The 18,865-nt window shown below is 41.9% G+C and overlaps 1 protein-coding gene across 1 annotated transcript in view; it reads right to left on the bottom strand.

The window, feature by feature from the left end:
* The window catches only part of Ankfy1 (ankyrin repeat and FYVE domain containing 1), a 77,074-nt gene that overhangs the window by 16,710 nt on the left and 41,499 nt on the right, over positions 1 to 18,865 (bottom strand). Inside the window, exons 8-15 of the mRNA XM_021175577.2 lie at positions 14,456 to 14,660; positions 12,864 to 12,932; positions 12,320 to 12,519; positions 5,876 to 5,973; positions 3,333 to 3,561; positions 2,687 to 2,785; positions 2,311 to 2,464; positions 595 to 763 (exon numbers count right to left, since the gene is read on the bottom strand). Of these exons, the coding sequence (XP_021031236.1) occupies positions 595 to 763; positions 2,311 to 2,464; positions 2,687 to 2,785; positions 3,333 to 3,561; positions 5,876 to 5,973; positions 12,320 to 12,519; positions 12,864 to 12,932; positions 14,456 to 14,660 (1,223 nt within the window). The remainder of the gene's footprint in view (positions 1 to 594; positions 764 to 2,310; positions 2,465 to 2,686; positions 2,786 to 3,332; positions 3,562 to 5,875; positions 5,974 to 12,319; positions 12,520 to 12,863; positions 12,933 to 14,455; positions 14,661 to 18,865) is intronic.

Here is an 18,865-nt window from a genome sequence, read left to right as displayed (position 1 = left end):
TTCTGTAGTCTCTTAAAGACAGCTCACACAAAGTGCTGGCTGCATTGACGTGAATCTCACACTGCCTTCCCTCTCACCTTATACAGAGCCTCATTATATAGCCCTGGCTAGTCTGAAACTTGCTTTGTAGACTAGGCTGATTTTGAACTCTGAGATGCCACAGCCTTACCTGCCCAGTACTGGAATTAAGGTGACTACAATCCGTGCCTCACTGAACCTCTAACTTCTTTAGACTTATTTTATTTTTATGCATATGCACATTATTCCTGCATGCATGTTTGCACACCCATATGCATGCCTGGAGCCTGCTTAAGTCAGAAGAGAGCATCAGATTCCCTACATTGGAGTTATGATTGCAAACCCCCATGTGTGTGCTGGAAGTCAACTATGGATCCTTTGCAACAAGTGCCTTCATCCATCTCAAGCGCTATTATATTGGACTTCCTTCATAACATGATTTTCCACTGCTTGTCCTTGACTTGGATTTGTTGCTTGGCTGACCTTTTGCTTCTGTAATGCTACACAGCCAACCAATCCACATTTGACACAACATACCCTCACCTGTAAGCAGAGGCTCTGTTTTGCATGACTCACCAGAGTGGAAGCAATGTCCTCCAGATTACTTGCCAAGGCAAGCCACAGTGGTGGGTTCCCTTTTTCATCTGGCACAGACATGTCAGCTCCTCGAGTACATATGGCATCAACCACTAGTGGGAGCTGATGTTTGATGGCCAGCTGGAGGGCAGTCTCCCCGTCCTGAGTCCTACAAAGGAAGACATAATCACCACAATCAAAACCAGTGCTTCTAATGGCAGCCAAAGAAAGCAGCACCAGCACCTTACAGGTCTGCCAAGCCTACATGCCTCTGGGTCCATTACACCTACTTCAGTTAGTCTCTAGAATGTTCTCAAGAAAATCAAACCTGCTGGCTGTATTTGTTTTTACTGAGCTGTTTTAGGAAAATAAAACCATTTCTCTCTATTGTATTATAGAAAGCAAACAAACAGAGCTAGAGATACCGCTTGGCTGTAGTGTGTTTGTCTAGCATACATGAAGCCCTGGCTTGATCCCCAGCATACAATGGGTGCAATCTTAACACTTGAGAGAAGTGGGGAGGAAGATCAGAAATTTAAAGTTATCCTTCTCAGAGAGTTGGGAATCTGGTATACACAAGAATGTCTCAAAAACAAAACAAACAAAACAAAAACCAACCAAACAAACAAATAAAACCCCCACACTTCATTCCCCCCACTCTGTAATTCAGGTAAGGCTGTGGCATCTCAGAGTTCAACACTCTGTCATTTAACACTGGAAATTCAGAAAGGATCCTGTGAATACACAAAGATAAAAGTCTGAGGCTGGAAAGATGGCTCAGCGGATCTGTTATCCTAGCCTGACACCTGAGTTTGATCATTAGAACACATGTGGAGAGATAATGGACTCCCCCACAAGCCCTCTGACCTCTACAACACACTGAAGAACATGTGGATACATCGCACGTGTGCTACGTAAATATTTAAATTTAAAACTTAAAGCCTTCTTTTTCCTTTAAGCCTGCTTGTAGTTTAGTTGTTTAGTTATTGGGGTGTTCTTTGTTGCAACTGACATTTATTAAAGGTTGATTTTTGGACCATCCTTTATAACAAGATTTGTGTGATTTTGTGCATTGGCCCTGACAGTTACCGAGGACAGAGTACAGTTTGGCTATGGCTGTACATGTCCACAGATCATACCTATAACCCGTGTCTGTACTTTTTGTTACAGGACATGAAGTAGGGACTGAACCTGGAGCATTAAAGGTGTCTGACAAATGCCCTATAACTGAGCTACCCTGTCATCTTGTTTCTGTATGCCATCTGCTTTGAAGTCCTGGGACTGAATACAGGGGTCAGAGCTCTCTACTTAAGTGCTGTGTTCCTAGCCTCTTTATTGTTTGCTTTTAGGGACAGGGTCTCACCGTAGACCAGGCTGGCCTTGCACTCCCGAGACTTGTTTGCCTCTTCCTCCAGAGTGCTGGGATTAAAGGTGTGTGTACTACCATGCTCCGTTCTTAGCCCTTCTTAAATTTTTCATTTTGAAACACTTTTTCTACCTTGCAATCTCCTTCTGCCTTAGTCTCCTAAGAAGATGAAATTATAGGAGTGCCATCCAGTCCTGACTTCACTTGGACAGCCTGGGTGCCACTGTTTTTCCTTTTTTATGTAACCAGATTAAAAAAAAATTATTTCCCCTCTAAGATCTAGGCTCTGACTCTGAAGCATCCCCATTACACATGACCTGGAGTTATGAGAGAACACGCCACTGTCCTACCTGACATTTATATCAGCTTGGTGCTCCAGTAGGAAGAGAGCACTCTTGCTGTCCTGCCGCTGTATGGCCATGTGCAGCAATGTCTGTCCATCTGACATGGTGTCATTGATAGAGGCTCCGGAGCCCAGCAGCTGGGCAGCGATTGTGTGCATGCCTGGGAAACAAAGAAGCCCCAGCTCATGCGTTACCATCTTTTCCTGTTCCCCTGACGACAGACATACCCTCAACGCTTCTCCAAGACAGCGCTTTTCCAGTGAACATAACAGGCAAAAATTTCTTTTACATCAAAATGATTAGCCCCACCACTTCCTCCTTCCCCCTCTAGTCTATCCACCTACTTATCGCCTGAGAGTCAACGACATATGGCATAGCTTACCAGTCCACAATGCCAGGCCAAGAACAGTTTGGTCTCTGGAATCCTTGAGGCTGAAGTCTGGTATAATCTGTAGGTTGTTGGTGGCATGAAGAGCATTGGCTAAATATTTTTAAAAGAAAAGAAACTTGATTTCACCATTCTGTGGCTGACAGAGTCACTATTATTTTTTTTCTTAATCGAGGTAGAACTACGGAGGAAAATGGTCTCACTGGTAGCCCTGGTTGGCCACCAATTTCTGAAGATCTTCCTGTCTTTGATCCCCTGAGTACTGGGGGTTATAGCCATGAGCCACCTCACCAGACTCCTTGGGTCACATTTAAGGCATTCTAGAAGCTAAGACTCAGTTATAAACTGATTGACTGGCCAGAATATGATTGCTTTTTTAGAGGGAGCCAACAGATATTTCTTGTGGGGAGTAGAGATCCAGAGATGTTACTTTGAAGTAAAATATTTAAGATAAATTAATTTTTTTTAAACTTAGGCATTTGACACACAAGAATAGACTGTACTCCAGAGACTACAATGTAAGTAACAGCTACAAAACTAGCTGTACACGACTCACAAACAGAATCAACAGCCTCAAGTCAACTGCCCACACACCCACTTCCACAGCTCACAATAGTGGGCACCAGACCCAACCACCTACCTTTCTGCTCTAAGATGACAGAAACCACATCTGGATGGTTATAGGCAATTGCCATGTGCAGTGGTGTTTGTAGGTAGATGCCATCTGCAGAACTCATTAGGACGGGAGACTCTTTAGGCACCGGCAGAGCCTCCTCTGTCTGTAAGTTTGGATTGGCACCTTGCTGCAGGAGCTCTGCTGTGAGGTTGGCCAGGCCATGCCGACAAGCTGTATGCAAAGGAGTTTCTCCCTGAATGAAACAAAAACCCAAATCACCTTAGAAGGGAATTAGGAGTTCCTGTCACAGTTACAGACAGTGGAAGTAAGCAAAACTCAGGCGCCACTGCCAATCACAGCTGACCTCATGACCCTGACTCTGCCCCCTCAGTACCATTAACCGTTTACTTTTAACCTTCTTAGGTGACTTTCCATCATCTCTGTTTTTTCTCTCCATGATCACCTTGGTTATCCCTTTACTTTGTTCTCACATTCTTTTCCTACTTATGCAAAGAATGTATTTCTCTATAAAACAACAGTAGTCAAAATTCACCAGGCATCACCACAGTCAACACTAGAAAACAACAGCATTATAGTCTGAGGTAAGCAGGGCTAACTCTTTCTTTCTTTCCTTCCTCTTTCTCTCTGTTTTTGCTTGTTTTTTCAAGACAGGGATTCTTGGTATAGCCTTGGCTGTCCTGGAACTCACTCTGTGGAGCAGGCTGTCCTCCAATTCACTGAGATTTGCCTATCTCTGTCTCTCAAGTGCCGGGCTTAAACGTGTGAGCCAGCACTGCCAGGAAGTTGATATTCTTAAAGCAACAAGCACGAGAAATAAGAAATGACCTGAAAAATAAGTACAACTTCTCTTTCTGAAAGTAAAAAATCCAAAGGGAAAAAAAAGTTTCCACTAGGGAGAACTCCACAAAAACCTAGCATTTAGTATCTAGTGTTCCAAATAGTATGTTAATACACATTTAAATAACTTGCTTAATTTTAAAAAAGATTTTATATTTAATTGTGCATACTTGTGTGGGTGTGTATGCAGTTGAGTACAGGTGCCACAGAAGCCAGGTGTTGAATGCCCCCAGAGCCGGGGTCACGGGGTCACAGGTGGTTGAGCCTATCCCACATGGGTGCTGGAAGTCAGCATCAAGTCCTCTGCAAGAGAACCTTACCCAGTGAGTCGCAGACTCTTCAGCCCTGTTTCTTTTCACCTCACCCATTCCCTATAACATCAAGACTAACTTCTTTTCTAGCGGTTGAAACTGAAGCTCAGAAAGTCAAAATACATTGTCGAAGACTGCACGCAGGAAGTGGGAAAGCTGGTGAACTCAGGATTGTCTGACCCCAAGACCTACTGCCAATTTTATCAATGCCTGCCCTTACTGCAGGAAATAGAATCTTGGACATTCCCAGAGATGCCTGAAAGCCTGGGAATAACCAAACCCTATGTCTATATTTTCCTAACGAAGTACTTACGGTAACATTTAGCTTATCATTTAGGCACAGAAAGGGAACTAGCAATAATAAAACAATTATAATAATATACTCTCATAAAGTTGTGTGAATGTGACCTATCTATGATGTGTGCTATCTATGATGAGTGAAGGTAACTGAAAGGATACAGGCATTATGACAATGAAGATAAGCTTTGACACTGAGCCATACCATCTTATAAGAGAGAGTGGCTAAGAGACTGGCAGGCAGGCAGCACAGGCACCATGAATACACTGGACAAAGGGATGATTCACAAACTAAGATCATATGACATTTTATGATGGTACCCTAGTAGACAACCTAAAATTTATGTATTATTTTCAAAAATTTCCATTTACTATATTCAGACTGTGACTGACCATAGGCATCTGAAACCTAAAAGTAAAACTGCAGGTGAGGGGAGGCCATGATCTGGTCGGCATTGTTGCTTAGGGACAGATGGAAGAAGCAGCCCCACAGGAGACCTGAAGAATCAGGAGCGAGACAGCACGGCTGTGATCCTAGCACTGGCAAGTCTGAGACAGGCGATCACAAGTGTGAGGCCAGGTTCTACAGAGTAGGTCAAGACCAGCCTGGGTTATATAACTGTCTCAAACCCAAAGTAATCAAGAAGCTATTGTAACACTTATTATATTCTTGTTTGCTAATTTCTCTTCTATTGGTTTTTTTTTTTTTCCCTTTTTTTGAGACAGGGTTTCTCTGTGTAGCCCTGGCTGTCCTGGAACTCACTTTGTAGACCAGGCTGGCCTCGAACTCAGAAATCCGCCTGCCTCTGCCTCCCAAGTGCTGGGGTTAAAGGCATGCGCCATCACTGCTTGGCTCTATTTCTCTTATATTACAGTCTACAGGATCTAGTTCAGGACATGGCTATACAACAAAAATACAGACAATAGTTGCTGACTGAATCAACCAGTTTTGAGAATATATGAGTCTCTTTTATATTGGTTATATGAATTTTTACAAAAGTGAAAAAGAAAAAAAAAAAGACTATTCCATTTTTCCTGCATACCTGATAGCCATTTCTTCCACAAACCACAGTCATTCCCCAGGTGCCTGTTACAACTTACCCATTTGTTCCTGTGGTTGGCGTGGGCACCACTAGTTGCCAGGAAGAGAGCAGCAGCCTCATTTCCAGCCCCAGCTGCCCTTTGTAGTAAACAATTTCCTACAAGAGAAAAAGAAGCCTGGTTCATTCTTCTATTTGCATGAAAATGAGCTCAAGTTCCACCTGGTACAACACCCTGTCCTCCTCACTAATGGCAGTCCACACAGACAGTAGGGACTGTTTCATCATCCTTTCTGGCAGTAAGTTCTATCTCCTTGTAGGGCTTGGGTGGGGCAAAGTTTCCCTGCCATCTCCCACAGCAGTACTGCTGACATTTTCTATATCATTTCCTTTGCCATACGGGCCTGCTCTGTAAGTTGCACACTTGGCAATACCCTGGATCCTACCCACAAGATGCCAAAGGATCTCTGAACTTGTGACAATCAAAAACATCTAGGGTCTCAGTGGTTAAGAGCACTGGCTACTGCTCTTCCAGCACTGGGTCCTTCAAGAGGACCCAGGTTCAATTCACAGCACCCACATGGCAACCCACAGCTGCTTACAGCTCAGTTCCAGGGGACCTAATGTTCCCTTCTGGTCTGTATGGGCATCAGACATGCACATGGTGCACTGACATACATGTAGGCAAAACATCCATAACATAAAAAATAAAATTTAAGTTAAAAAACAACAAAACAAAGTCTAGGGATGCTTCTGACTGCTCTGGGGAAGATGGGATGCAGGTAGCAATGCCCAGGCATCATGAACTGCAGCTATACTAGAAAAAGCCTATCAGAAACTTCAGTCCTATCCTCACAGCCATAGTATAAGCTTGCTGTTAGCTCAGGATATTTTTCCTTCATACTGTAACTATTTTCTGAATAAGACATTTAAGAAAATAAAATCTTCTCCAAATGGTTTTTGGTTCCAGGCCCATTGATATAACTATTTCCAAATACAACATGAAATCTCATGTGGGCCCTGGAGAGATGGCTCAGTGGTTAAGAGCACATACTGCTCTTACAGGGCTAAGAGTTTAGTCTGATGGTAACAAATGCCTGTAACTCCAGCTGCACAGGCTCCAATTCCCTCTTCTGGCCTCAGCAAGCACACATATCCATATACAGACACATAGGGATACTCATAATTAAGACAAAAAATCTTTGAAAAAAACGATTTCATTTCAAGCTGTAGTGCTTGAAAATCTAAATAAAATAAATATGAAGACTGAAAAAAAGAAAAGGAAAAAAATGGGACAAAACAGTGCCACAGAGAAGGCTGAGTAAGGAGAAGGCTGAGTAAGGAGAAGGCTTTCTGTGTAACTAACAGCCTACACTTCATTTTCAGAGCTGTGCTTTATTTTATGTTTCTTTTTCTAAGACAGGGCTTCATTATTGTAGGCCTGGATCCTAGAATTTGCTATGTAGAGCAGATTGACCTTGAACTCACAGAGTTCCAAGTGCCTTTACCTCCTGAGTGCTGGAACCAAAGTGTGCTTCCCCAGGCTCAGGCTTCCCCAGCACAAGGTAAACAGCAGTGGATGCGTCTACAGTTCCAGCATTTCTATAGTGAGACAGAAGGAGGAGCCACAAGGGAAACTCTAGGGCTGGCTAACCTATGCAGAAGAGATCCTGCCTTGAGAACCAAATACCAAAAGTTATCATCTGACTTTCACATGCTCAGTCTTATGCATGTATACATGTATGTACCCTCAATTTTAAAAAGAAAATGGACAAAGTACTACTTGTTTTTATATCATTTTTTTCTCCCTTCACAGATAGTCACTTCATCTATAGTTTATACTCATTCTAATCTCTACTTCTGCTGGGCATGATACATGCCCAGCATCTCCACTGTTAGGAGGGGCTGGAGAAATGGCTTAGCAGTTCAGAGTACTGGATACCCTGCAGAGGACCAGGGTTCAGTTCTTCTGGCTCCATGTGGTGACTCCACATCAGCTAGGCAATACAGCAAGACCTTGTCTCAAAAAAACAAAAAAACAAAAAAAAAGAAAGAAAAAGAAAAAAAAAGGGTAAGAAAATCTTACAGTAGGTAACTAGAACTGAAGGCAGTAAATTCTGTTCAAAGAGCTAAGAGTTCTAGTCTACCTGGAAATGTCATCACAACTACATACTAATCTAGAAATGGTGGTATATGACAACTCAGTACTATTATTATTACTTCTGGCCTCCTTGGACACTAGGCACATATGATGCACACACATACATAAACGTGAGCCAAACACTCATACTAATAAAATAAATCTAAAAATGATGGTAATAATTAAGATCATCTTCAGCTATACATCAAATTTGAGAGCATATGACTAAAAAACAAAATAAAATCTAGATTAAAACTCAATTTTATAACAGAAAATATCATCTCAATAGTAAGAAAAATTTAATAAGACTCGCAGAGTCTAATAGATGGGGTTGGAAGAGTCCCAGGTACAGCTCTCCGATGGCACATATACTGGCTGGTTTTGTGTCAACTTGACACAAGCTGGAGTTATCACAGAGAAAAGAGCCTCCCTTAAGGAAATGCTTCCATGAGATCCAGCAGTAATGCATTTTCTCAATTAGTGATCAAGGGTGGGAGGGCCCGTTGTGGATGGAGCTATCCCTGGGCCGTTAGTCTTGGGTTCTATAAGAAAGGAAGCTGAGCAAGCCAGTGTGAAACAAGCCTGTAAGCAGCACCCTCCATGGCCTCTGTATCCGTTCCTGCCTCCAAGTTCCTGCCCTATGTGAGTCCCAGTCCTTACTTCCCTTGGTGATGAACAGCAATGTGGAACTGTAAGCTGAATAAACCCTTCCTTCCCCAACTTGCTTCTTGGTCATGATGTCTGTGCAGGAATAGAAACCCCTGACTAGGACAGCACACTTACTAGCACTAAGGAAGGAAGGGAAGAGAGGAAGAGAGAAAGGAGATGGCAGAACAAACATTCCAAAGTTGATCAGAGAAAGACGAAGACTTGAACAGTGCAATGGATAACTGTGATTTAATGCATAAAGAGAATCCCAGTGAATAAATGCTTATTATTGTAAGCAATGTATCACATTTTAGAAGAACATGTTCTAAGGCTGGCAATGAAGCTCAGTAAGTTTTTGCCAGCTTGTGCAAACTGTCCCTGTGTGCAAGCCACAAGGCTTTTCTCTGTGTAAGCCTTGTGGAAACTCACACAGAGAAAACAGTAATGCAACAAAATTCAAAATTCAAGTTCAAATGCCACACTATTACATGCTATAATTACGTAAGACAAATGCCGCACTATTACATACTATAATTAAGTAAGACAAATGCCACATTATTACATACTATAAGTTAGAAATCAATAAAAATGTGGCTAAAAAGTATAATTTCGCCGGGCGTGGTGGTGCATGCCTTTAATCCCAGCACTGGGAGGCACAGGCAGGCGGATTTCTGAGTTGGAGGCCAGCCTGGTCTACAGAGTGAGTTCCAGGACAGCCAGAGCTATACAGAGAAACCCTGTCTCAAAAAAAAAATATATATATATATATATATGTGTGTGTGTGTGTGTGTGTGTGTATGTATATATAAAATTTCTAGCTTACTATCTAGACACAATGGCATTTCCGGGTGCTTAGTCTAAAACTCTTAGCACTCTGGGCAGAACTTACTGCCTTCTGATTTTGTAATCCACTATAGGAATTCCTCACCCCTCCACCTCAGAAAAACAAGTTGCTATATTGTCCTAGCTGACTAGAACTGTGTAAATCAGACTGGCCTTGAACTTGTAGTGATCCTAGCATGTGGTAGGATGACAAGGATGGACAAATCATATGGAGCCAGTGCAGTGATTTCATTTGACCTTATATCACCTCCCTCCCTCTTCTCCCTTCCTCCTCCTCCTCCCTACCACTATTAACTGTGTATCAAATCTAAACTCAAGGACACAAGCACGTGCTGTGTTATACCCCCAGCCTCTTTAAAGTTATGACAACTTTAACAAAAGTATTACTTACTAATTATCTTTTTTGGACAGAGTGGAGGTAGGAATCAATTGTCTTTGTTAATGGCTCCCACCATGCATGACATCCATTCATTTCTATGTGAGTGTTACAGGTATGTGTGGGGTAAGACAGTACATGAGCTCTGTCTGGAGGTCAGAGGACAAGTTGTAGGAGTCCATTCTTTCCCCCACCATGGAGGTTCTGATGATCAAACTTAGATCATCAGGCTTGGTGACAAGTACATTTACCCACTGAGTCATCTCCACGGCTGCCAACTAATGCATGAGTATTCAATACTTATATATGGAAACCTGTCCTTAGAATACCTCCATGCTGATCTGGGAAAGATAGTAGCATGTGTTAGCCAGGGCTACATGTAGAGATCCTGTCTTTAAAAACAAAAAACAAACCACAAAACAAAAACGAAAACACAAAAAACCCACAAAACATACACACAAAGGAAGAAACAAACAAAAAACTAAAAAAGAAAACACCACCATGTTTTCTTTAGCAAGATCAAGGAAAAATATGGAAACAGCAGTGTGGTCTATGGATTCCTGGAGGTTCCTGGGAGTCTTGCAGGGCATCTGTGAGATCAGAACCATTTTCACAGAATCCTTACTTTTCTCTACACCATGCTGATACTGGCACTTATGTTACAAAATCAGTGGCAGGTAGAGGTCAAGTGCCTCACAGATGACAGCAGTGCAAACATGCTGGGACACTCCTGAGAATACACTGTGTGCCTTCATTTTCATTTTCACTTCCAAGAAAATCTATGCTTCTCATATTAAAAAAAAAAAGTGAACTGGATTAAGAAAAACAAACCAGTTTCACTTATCATGGCACTTGATAACTTTGTCAAAACTCCTAATTGTAGTGACTCTCAACAATGCATGTTTGTAAGAGCCGGGTGCTACATGAGAAACACGGACAAAGCTGCTGCTACACTGTAAAGCACACTGTCTAGAGGAAACACACTTGCATTAAGGTATGACGTGCCAAGGAACAGGGTTTCTACTCAGAATGACTCCCACTACACTACTGTTATTTAAAATTGAATGTTTGGTAGACATTCTCTTGAAAATGAAAGAAGGGAGTCTGTCTCTTTAAGAAAAACAATTAAAAATAATATTTTCTAACTTAATGATTAAAAGTAAGCTTTAATATGAAATTTTAAATCTTGGAAAACTCTGCAACACCAAGTTTGGTATTTTGGGTACAGTGAAAGACTTCTGATGAGATGAACAGAGATACAGAAGTCAACTTTGAAACATGACACATGGTACGTCTACAACACAGTGAACCAATATTCTCCAATGATGAAGGCAGAATGTTTTAGAACTATGCATACAGGAACAATCCATTCAAAGCACCAACTGGTTGTGACTTTAGTATAATATGCAAAATGTGCCTCCTCTCCCTTTTCATGTCCCTAAGGCTGTGAATTCTTCATACACTTCATACACTTTTCAGAACACATCTGAAAAGACTGAACACAGATGCAGAGAAGAAAATGCCTGCTCTTCTAATTAACTTGTGTTTAACGTTATTTTCATACTAAGTATATGCTCTATACTATAAGCTGATTAATACAGCCCTTTAGTTTCTCAGTTTTGGAGCTGAAGAGATGTTGAGCAGTCAGGCGTACTGGGTTCTCACAGAGTTAGCACCCACACAGAAGCTCACAACCACTTAAAACCCAATTTCAGATCAAACGACTTCCTCTGACCTCCAAGGGCACCAGGCAAGCATGTGGCAAAGAAACATGCAGGTAAACACTCATACACGTAAAATAATTTAAAAATCAAATTAAAAACAAACGTTTCTTGGTTTTGTAAAATGGGTATGGCAGACTGTGTCTGTAATCTCAGTACGTGGGAAGCTGAGGCTTCAGAACCTCTAGTTCAGGTCCAGCCTGAGCTACATGTACCTAAAAAGACTGTCTCAAAACCAAAAATAAAAGAAAAAAATCTGATTATTATTTTCCAACTCTAGTACATACTAAAGGTCTAACTATCCAAACACAAACTGTCTGAAACGCGAGTTCTCGGAGGGGAAAAGAACCTGCATGGAGGTCTAAGAGTCTAAGAACCACTACTTTCATTTACCAGGTATGTTACAGCTTTTAAGACTTAAACTAATGTCTGCTTAAATTATTTGGAGCACAAGATTTAAAAAAAAAAAAATCACAACCAGGCTTTTACCAAGCTTAAAATTAAATAGAAAACAACAACAACAAAAACAGTTCTCATAATAGTCAGCCTTTCCATTTGTGCATTGTTATTAAAACATTTACAAGCTGTTCTGTTGTAATCCCAACATTGAAGCTGAGGCAGGAGAATCAAAAGCTCAAGGCTAGTCTGGGCTACCAGCTAGTGAGTCTGAGACCAGCACTGACTTCACAACTCCTGCCACTAACAGGAAACCAGATGGTCTACTGTTTCCCAGAGTCCTCAGACTCCAGCCCCACTCCCGAGGCCTCAGTGTTCTACCTGTCATCACATCAGGAGCATCAGTGTTGCTGCCACGTTGAATGAGTCTGGCTGCAAAGCTATTCTCATCAAATGATGTCCCATTTACCACAGGGAGGTCTTCAAAGGGGTTTACAGACTGGTCTGAAGACACAGTGATGTACTGGACGGCAAGCCAGAGTGCAGTGCTGCCTTCGTGATCTTTCAGCTCTAAATCTAATCTGAAATAAAGAAGCAATGTGAATGACAGGTACGATTTCCGGCCTCCCTTTGTTGCCAGCAGCTCCACTCTCTCCCTATATGTTCTAAAGGACAAATTTTATTTTATTTAAGGTCTGTAACTATAAAAGGCATTTTAAGAGAATATTTCAGGCTAGGCAGGACAGGCAGTAATCCTATCATTTGGGGAACTCTGAATTTCAGGCCTGCCTGAACTACTTTAATAAGACCTCGTATCAAACAAACAAATGAACAATAGTTTCTAAAAATTTTAGTAAGGAAAGATTTTTCACTCACAATCCCACCCTCACAACCGCTTTGCATTTCTCCAGGCCGCCCTACGTACTGTTTACACTGCAGCAGCTGACTGAACACACACTCGTTCCTGGCCATGATGGACAAGTGTAAAGGAGTCCTGAGGGCAAAACACAGGAAATGAAGTCAAAGAGGAGTCCGTTCAGGAGAGGCAGACACTCACAGCAGGCAGGGATTAGAATCAACAGTCAATTCCATCACTCTGCTTTCCAAAACTATGACCAAGAATCAAAATATGAAAGCAACTTTGCTTCTATGGCCCACGCTCTGTACCCCAAGTCTAACCCCCTCCTGTGGTAAACAGTAGCTTCTGCCACATTTTTATCTCATCTGTCCTCTGCCAATTTGAAAAGACACTTTGCTCTTCGCTGTAATGTTCTATCAACACTGGGGCACATAGCAGCATCAACAAATAACTGGGTCAATTCTTCATCTCCTGTTTAGTACTCAAGTGCCTGAGGGAAGGCTGACACTAGAACACAAGGCCCTGAGCCTGGCCTCTACTGCAGACAGACAGACTGCCCAGGCTTACTACCGTTAAATGGGGGGAAAACAAACAAACACACACAAAAAAACCCCAAAGAATGAACATGAGGACCGATTTGGGAAAATGATTGTGACACAAAGATCCTGGACCATCTTATTTCCACACATTACACACTGCACAGATCCTCTTCCGACTCCTACCTCACAGAAACCTTACTTCCTGGGTGGATTTTCAAAATGATAAACTGCTCTGGTGGTGAGTGATGTCTATGGCCTGCCTGAAGTTGGTGAAGCAAGGAGCTGAACTGCACTTCAGAGCCTCCCACACTTCTGCCTCAAAGATAGGCAATTCCTCCCACAATTCTAAACCACAAGCAGTCCTAAACCAATTCCTTCTGAGAAGATGCAAACGCAACAGAAAGTGGGCTGCAGATGGGTCAGTGGGAAGAGCAGTACTTGCTCTTCCAGGGGACCTGGCTTTGATTCTTAGCACCCAGACAATGGCTCACAGCCACCTGTAACTCCAGTTCCAGGGAATCCTAACACTCTTCAAGTCTCCACAGGCAATGTATGCATGTGATATATTGATATACATGCAAGCAAAACACCCATACACAAAAAATAATAAATAAAAACTTGTAAAAATGTAAAACACAAAACAAAACTCAGAAACATTACCAAATACAAGAAGGGCTGTCCAGTCAAAGTCTGGAGATAAGTTGTTAAAAGTAAAGGTTTTTATAAGGCAGAATTGAGAATTAAAATAAGATTTTTTTTTTCTAACCATTTGACCTCAGAGAGATAAAATCGGTTGACTTGAGGTAGTAGTTTCTCTTCAAACTATCCAAGTGATCCTAAAAATGCTAACAACAACAACAACAAAAAAGTCCATGAGAGCACAGACTACATGACCACTCTGGTTGCTTTCAATATGATATAAATTTCTTAGAAACTCAGATTTACTTTAGCTAGGCTGTAATGTTTTCTCCAAGTGCTTCTAGTCTTAGTCATGACACTACTTTGATTGACAAATAAATGTTTGCAACTTCAATAAACATCAAACTTAATAATGTCAAATACTGTGTATGTTTATTATAGTGCCACCACAAAAATTCTCTCTGGAGTTAGTGCACTCACCTGCCCTTGCTATCCTGCATGTTGGGATTGGCACCAGCCTGCAGGAGGGCCTCCGCAATCTGCGCCATCTCAGACATCACATCTGCTGAGTATTTCTTTGGACTGTACAATGCTACAAGGTGTAATGGGGTCTCCTGGGCTCCTGCTGTGGCAGCATTGACAAGGGCCCCGTTCTTAATGAGGAATGTAGAAGCAAAAAGATCTCCTTAAAAAGAAACAACAGAACACACAATGACATGACAGCAACCAGCCCCTGTGGCTAATACATCCTCAGAAGGCAACAGGGGACAACTGCAGACATAAGGGAAGAACAGCTGGGGCTTCTGAAGCAGTGTCTTGGATGGGGGAAACCCATGACAGTCCACAGAGTTATTCTTTCATTCAAAAGGCTCTCTTTGCCACCTCTGAATTACCCATGATGATTTGCCCTGGTTCCTTCCTTCAAAATGCCTTTACTACCTAACAGTAATAGACTTGGGTGGCAGAGATGGCTGAGTAGCTGCTCTTCCAGAGGACCACAGTTTGAGTTCCAGCATTAACATGGTGGCTCATAACTGCCAGGGATCTGACATTGTCTTATGGATTCTATGGACACTCATACACACACACACACACACACACACACACACACACACACACACACACACTCACACACACTCGGGAGCGGTAGGTAGGAAGGTAGGTAATAGGTGGGTGGGTGGAAGCAGTTATGCTTCTCAGTGGCCTCCAGGTGGCACCAATTAGCTTCTACCTGGGATTCATCCAACAGTCTTTTAAAACTTGGCCTCAAGGCCGGGCAGTGGTGGTGCACGCCTTTAATCCCAGCACTTGGGAGGCAGAGGCAGAGGCAGGCGGATTTCTGAGTTCCAGGCCAGCCTGGTCTACAGAGTGAGTTCCAGGACAGCCAGGGCTATATAGAGAAACCCTGTCTCGAAAAACCAAAAAAACAAACCAAAACAAACAAACCAACAAACACATATATTAAAACTTGGCCTCAAGGCCAGGCAGTTGACACATACACTTTAAATCCGAGCACTTGGGAGGCAGAGGCAGGTAGGTCTCTGAGTTCAAGGCCACCTGGTCTACACAGAGAAACCCTGGCTCAAAAAGACAAAACAAACAAACAAAAAACCCAAACCCAACCAACCAACAACAACAACAAACTGGCCTCACTAAAATACTGGGGAAGAAAATGGATCAACCTCAGTGCTACTGGGTTTCACTTTAACAGACAGGATCTAATTCCAATAAATTCTGATCTCAGATACTAACCTCTTTTCTCAGAGTCCTAGCTCTACTTTTAAAGACAGAAAGATGACACAGGCACAAGAAAACCTGCAGATGGTTAGATTCAGAGGATAAGCATAATAGAAACCATCTTCTATTCATTCTTTTTTCTTTTTCTAATTTTTTTATTAGGTATTTTCTTCATTTACATTTCTGGTACATATGCAGTTAGAGACATGAGCTCTGGGAGTACTGGTTAGTTCATATTGTTGTTCCACCTACAGGGTTGCAGACCCCTTCAGCTCCTTGGGTTCTTTCTCTAGCTTCTTCATTGGGGGCCCTGTGCTCCAAAAGACAATGATGGTCTTTCTCTGTAGCCCAGGCTGTCGTCTAACTGGCAGCACTCTTCTGTCTAGCCTCTCAAGTGGTAAGATTACAGGCAAGAACCACCATTCTCAGCTAACATTTTATTACTTAAACCTTCTTAAAGAATTACCTGACTTTAAATCAAATTTACTTCACTGGTTAGACCCAAACATCAATTCAAAATTTATAATCATGCATTTACCTGTACTTTATACAAAACAAAACAAAAAAAAAAAGGTTCTTTAAGAATTATCGGAATTAAGTTGAATTAAGGGAAGTTCAGTTCAGAGGGTAAGCAGACAGCAGGAAAAAGCAGGGAACTGGAAGCGAGGCCCTAGATAAGGTTCTCAGCATCAAAGAAACAAAGCATTCCACACACTTCAACCTAAACATGGCCAGGATATGGCTCCCAGTCACAGCTGACTGCCTGTCAACTACTGTGAGGGAGTCAGAATCGCCCTACTGCAAACATCCAGTCACTTGCTTTACTCAAGTCACTAACAATGCCAGGAAAATGAGACATTAGTGTGATAATTTTTCCACATAAAAACATTCCTAACCAATGCTAAGCAGTTTTTAAATACACATGCAATGCTTCGTTCAGTTTTATGACAGTTTTAATTAGGGCAAACCATATTTAATAGTCCTTGTTTTAAAATTTACTACAAATAATTGGTCAGGAGAAGCCCATTTAGGAAATCTATTGGTCTATGTGGGTTACTACAATTTTTTTTTGTAGTGAAAAAACTAGAATTGTTATGAAAGGACTCATCACCTTGCTTAGGTCAGATTAATCAAAGGAGATGGTAACACTGCCTTATGTGGGTCTCCTATGGCCTCACAGACCCTAATAACAGCGAATTCTTGTGACAGATGTGTGCACTTGCTCAGTGGAATGCCCACTACCGTGCATCTTGAAGTAGACCTCATTCATATTTTAATGAACCTCTACCACTTGAGACACTAAACAGAGTAGGAAAGAACAATTCCCTATGGGGTAGAAACTTTCCCCAATGAACACAAACCCCAAGCTAAGTGCTGTGTGTGCTTGGAAAAACGCATCTGCTCTCCACAGCGACTTGTTCTAAGGGTTCCCTACCCAGTGATGAGTAAAACTTTCCTCTCTATTAGCCAGCAAGCTCAACCCTCTACATAGTTCAAACAGACATTTTTACTAAAACTTTTGCCCACAAAGGAGAGAGAGCCGCAGCTGCACATCACCAGCATTCAAACAGTACATCCTGCTAAGGGACAGAACTGTGCCTGATAACACAGCAGGGTCATCTGCTGATGGAAATCCATCTTCTAACTTTCATGAATGATGCAACCACAAACACACAAATACCTCTGTGGCTCCTAACATAGAAATTCCCACCTGTATACCACCAAGAATGGCACCAACTATTGTTTTTGAGAAATCTCCATATTGCTGTTTCATAGTGGCTACACAAGTTTACATTCTCAAAAGTAACAATAAACACAGAATTTGGGAGGCAAAGGCAAGCCTCTGTGAGTTCACAGCCAACTGGTCTACATAGTGAGACTCTGTCTAAAAAATTAACACAAAAAAGAAAACAGAATTCCTTTCTCCATGTCCTCACTAGCACCTGGAAGGATTTTAAAAAAGATTTATTTATATCTTTTGATATTTATTTTCCGGAGTCAGTTGTGTCCTCTACCATGGGTCCTGAGAATCACACTCGGATCATCGGGCTTGGCAGGCAGCAAGGGCTTTGATACACTGAATTGTCTCTTGGCCCTGTCATTTATTTTCCTAAAGATAATCATTCGGAACTGGAATGCAGTTCCAAAGAAGTTTTAATGTGTATTTTCCTGGTGGGTGAGGCTGTAGAACACTATTAACATTTTATTTACTATTTGCATATCCTTTTTTGAGACCTGACAATTTAGATTATTTATTGATTGGATGTGTAGGTGTTGAATTTCTGCAGTTCTTTACATCTACTGAGTATCAGCCATCTGCTACATAACCTGAAAGGCACTTTCCTGCTATCTTTTCCCTCTGGTGACTGTTTTCTTTGTTGCCCAAAGCGTCTTCGTTTTGATTTTTGCAGGCTATTTCCTTGCTACTAGAGTACTGTTCAGGAAACCCTCGCCATACCTGTATCTTGAGGAATTTTAGCTCTGCTTCTTTCCTCTAGCACAGTGGTGCTCAACCTTTCTAATGTCACAGCCCTTTAAGACAGTTCCTCGTGTTGTGCTATCCCCAACCACAAAATTATTTCATTACTACTTCTTAACTGTAATTTTGCTATTCTTATGGCTGTTGGCAAGTGCAACAAGCACTCTGAGCCACCGCGCTCTCTCCAGCCCCTCCAGTACATGTTTCTGACAGAGTTCTCAAGATTGGAATGCTATACCTATATGGGCTTATTTCTGAGTCCTTTATTTTATTTTATTCGGTTTTTTGAGACATGGTTTCCCTATGTATCCCTGGCTGTCCTGGAACTCACTCTGTAGACCAGGCTGGTCTTAAACTCAAGAGATCGACCTGCCTCTGCCTCCCAAGTGCTGGGATTAAAGGTGTGCTACACAACAACCGACCATCATCTGGCTGATCTTGATTTTTTGTACTTTGTCAGGTTACATGTCTGCTCTTGGCTCAGCAGTACTTTTTAATTAAAAAAAGAAAGGAAGGAAGGAAGGAACTTGATGTGTTGTGAGAATTCTGGAATTTTGGGTTCTTTAAAAACCCAGTTGACTCTAGCTGCATATGTATCAAAAGATGGCCTAGTCGGCCATCACTGGAAAGAGAGGCCCATTGGACTTGCAAACTTTATATGCCCCAGTACAGGG

Source organism: Mus caroli, chromosome 11 (genome assembly GCF_900094665.2).
Source record: "Mus caroli chromosome 11, CAROLI_EIJ_v1.1, whole genome shotgun sequence".
Lineage (NCBI taxonomy): Eukaryota > Metazoa > Chordata > Mammalia > Rodentia > Muridae > Mus > Mus caroli.
The sequence above is the reverse complement of the archived record's forward strand: the minus strand, read 5'-3'. Positions and strand labels throughout refer to the sequence as shown.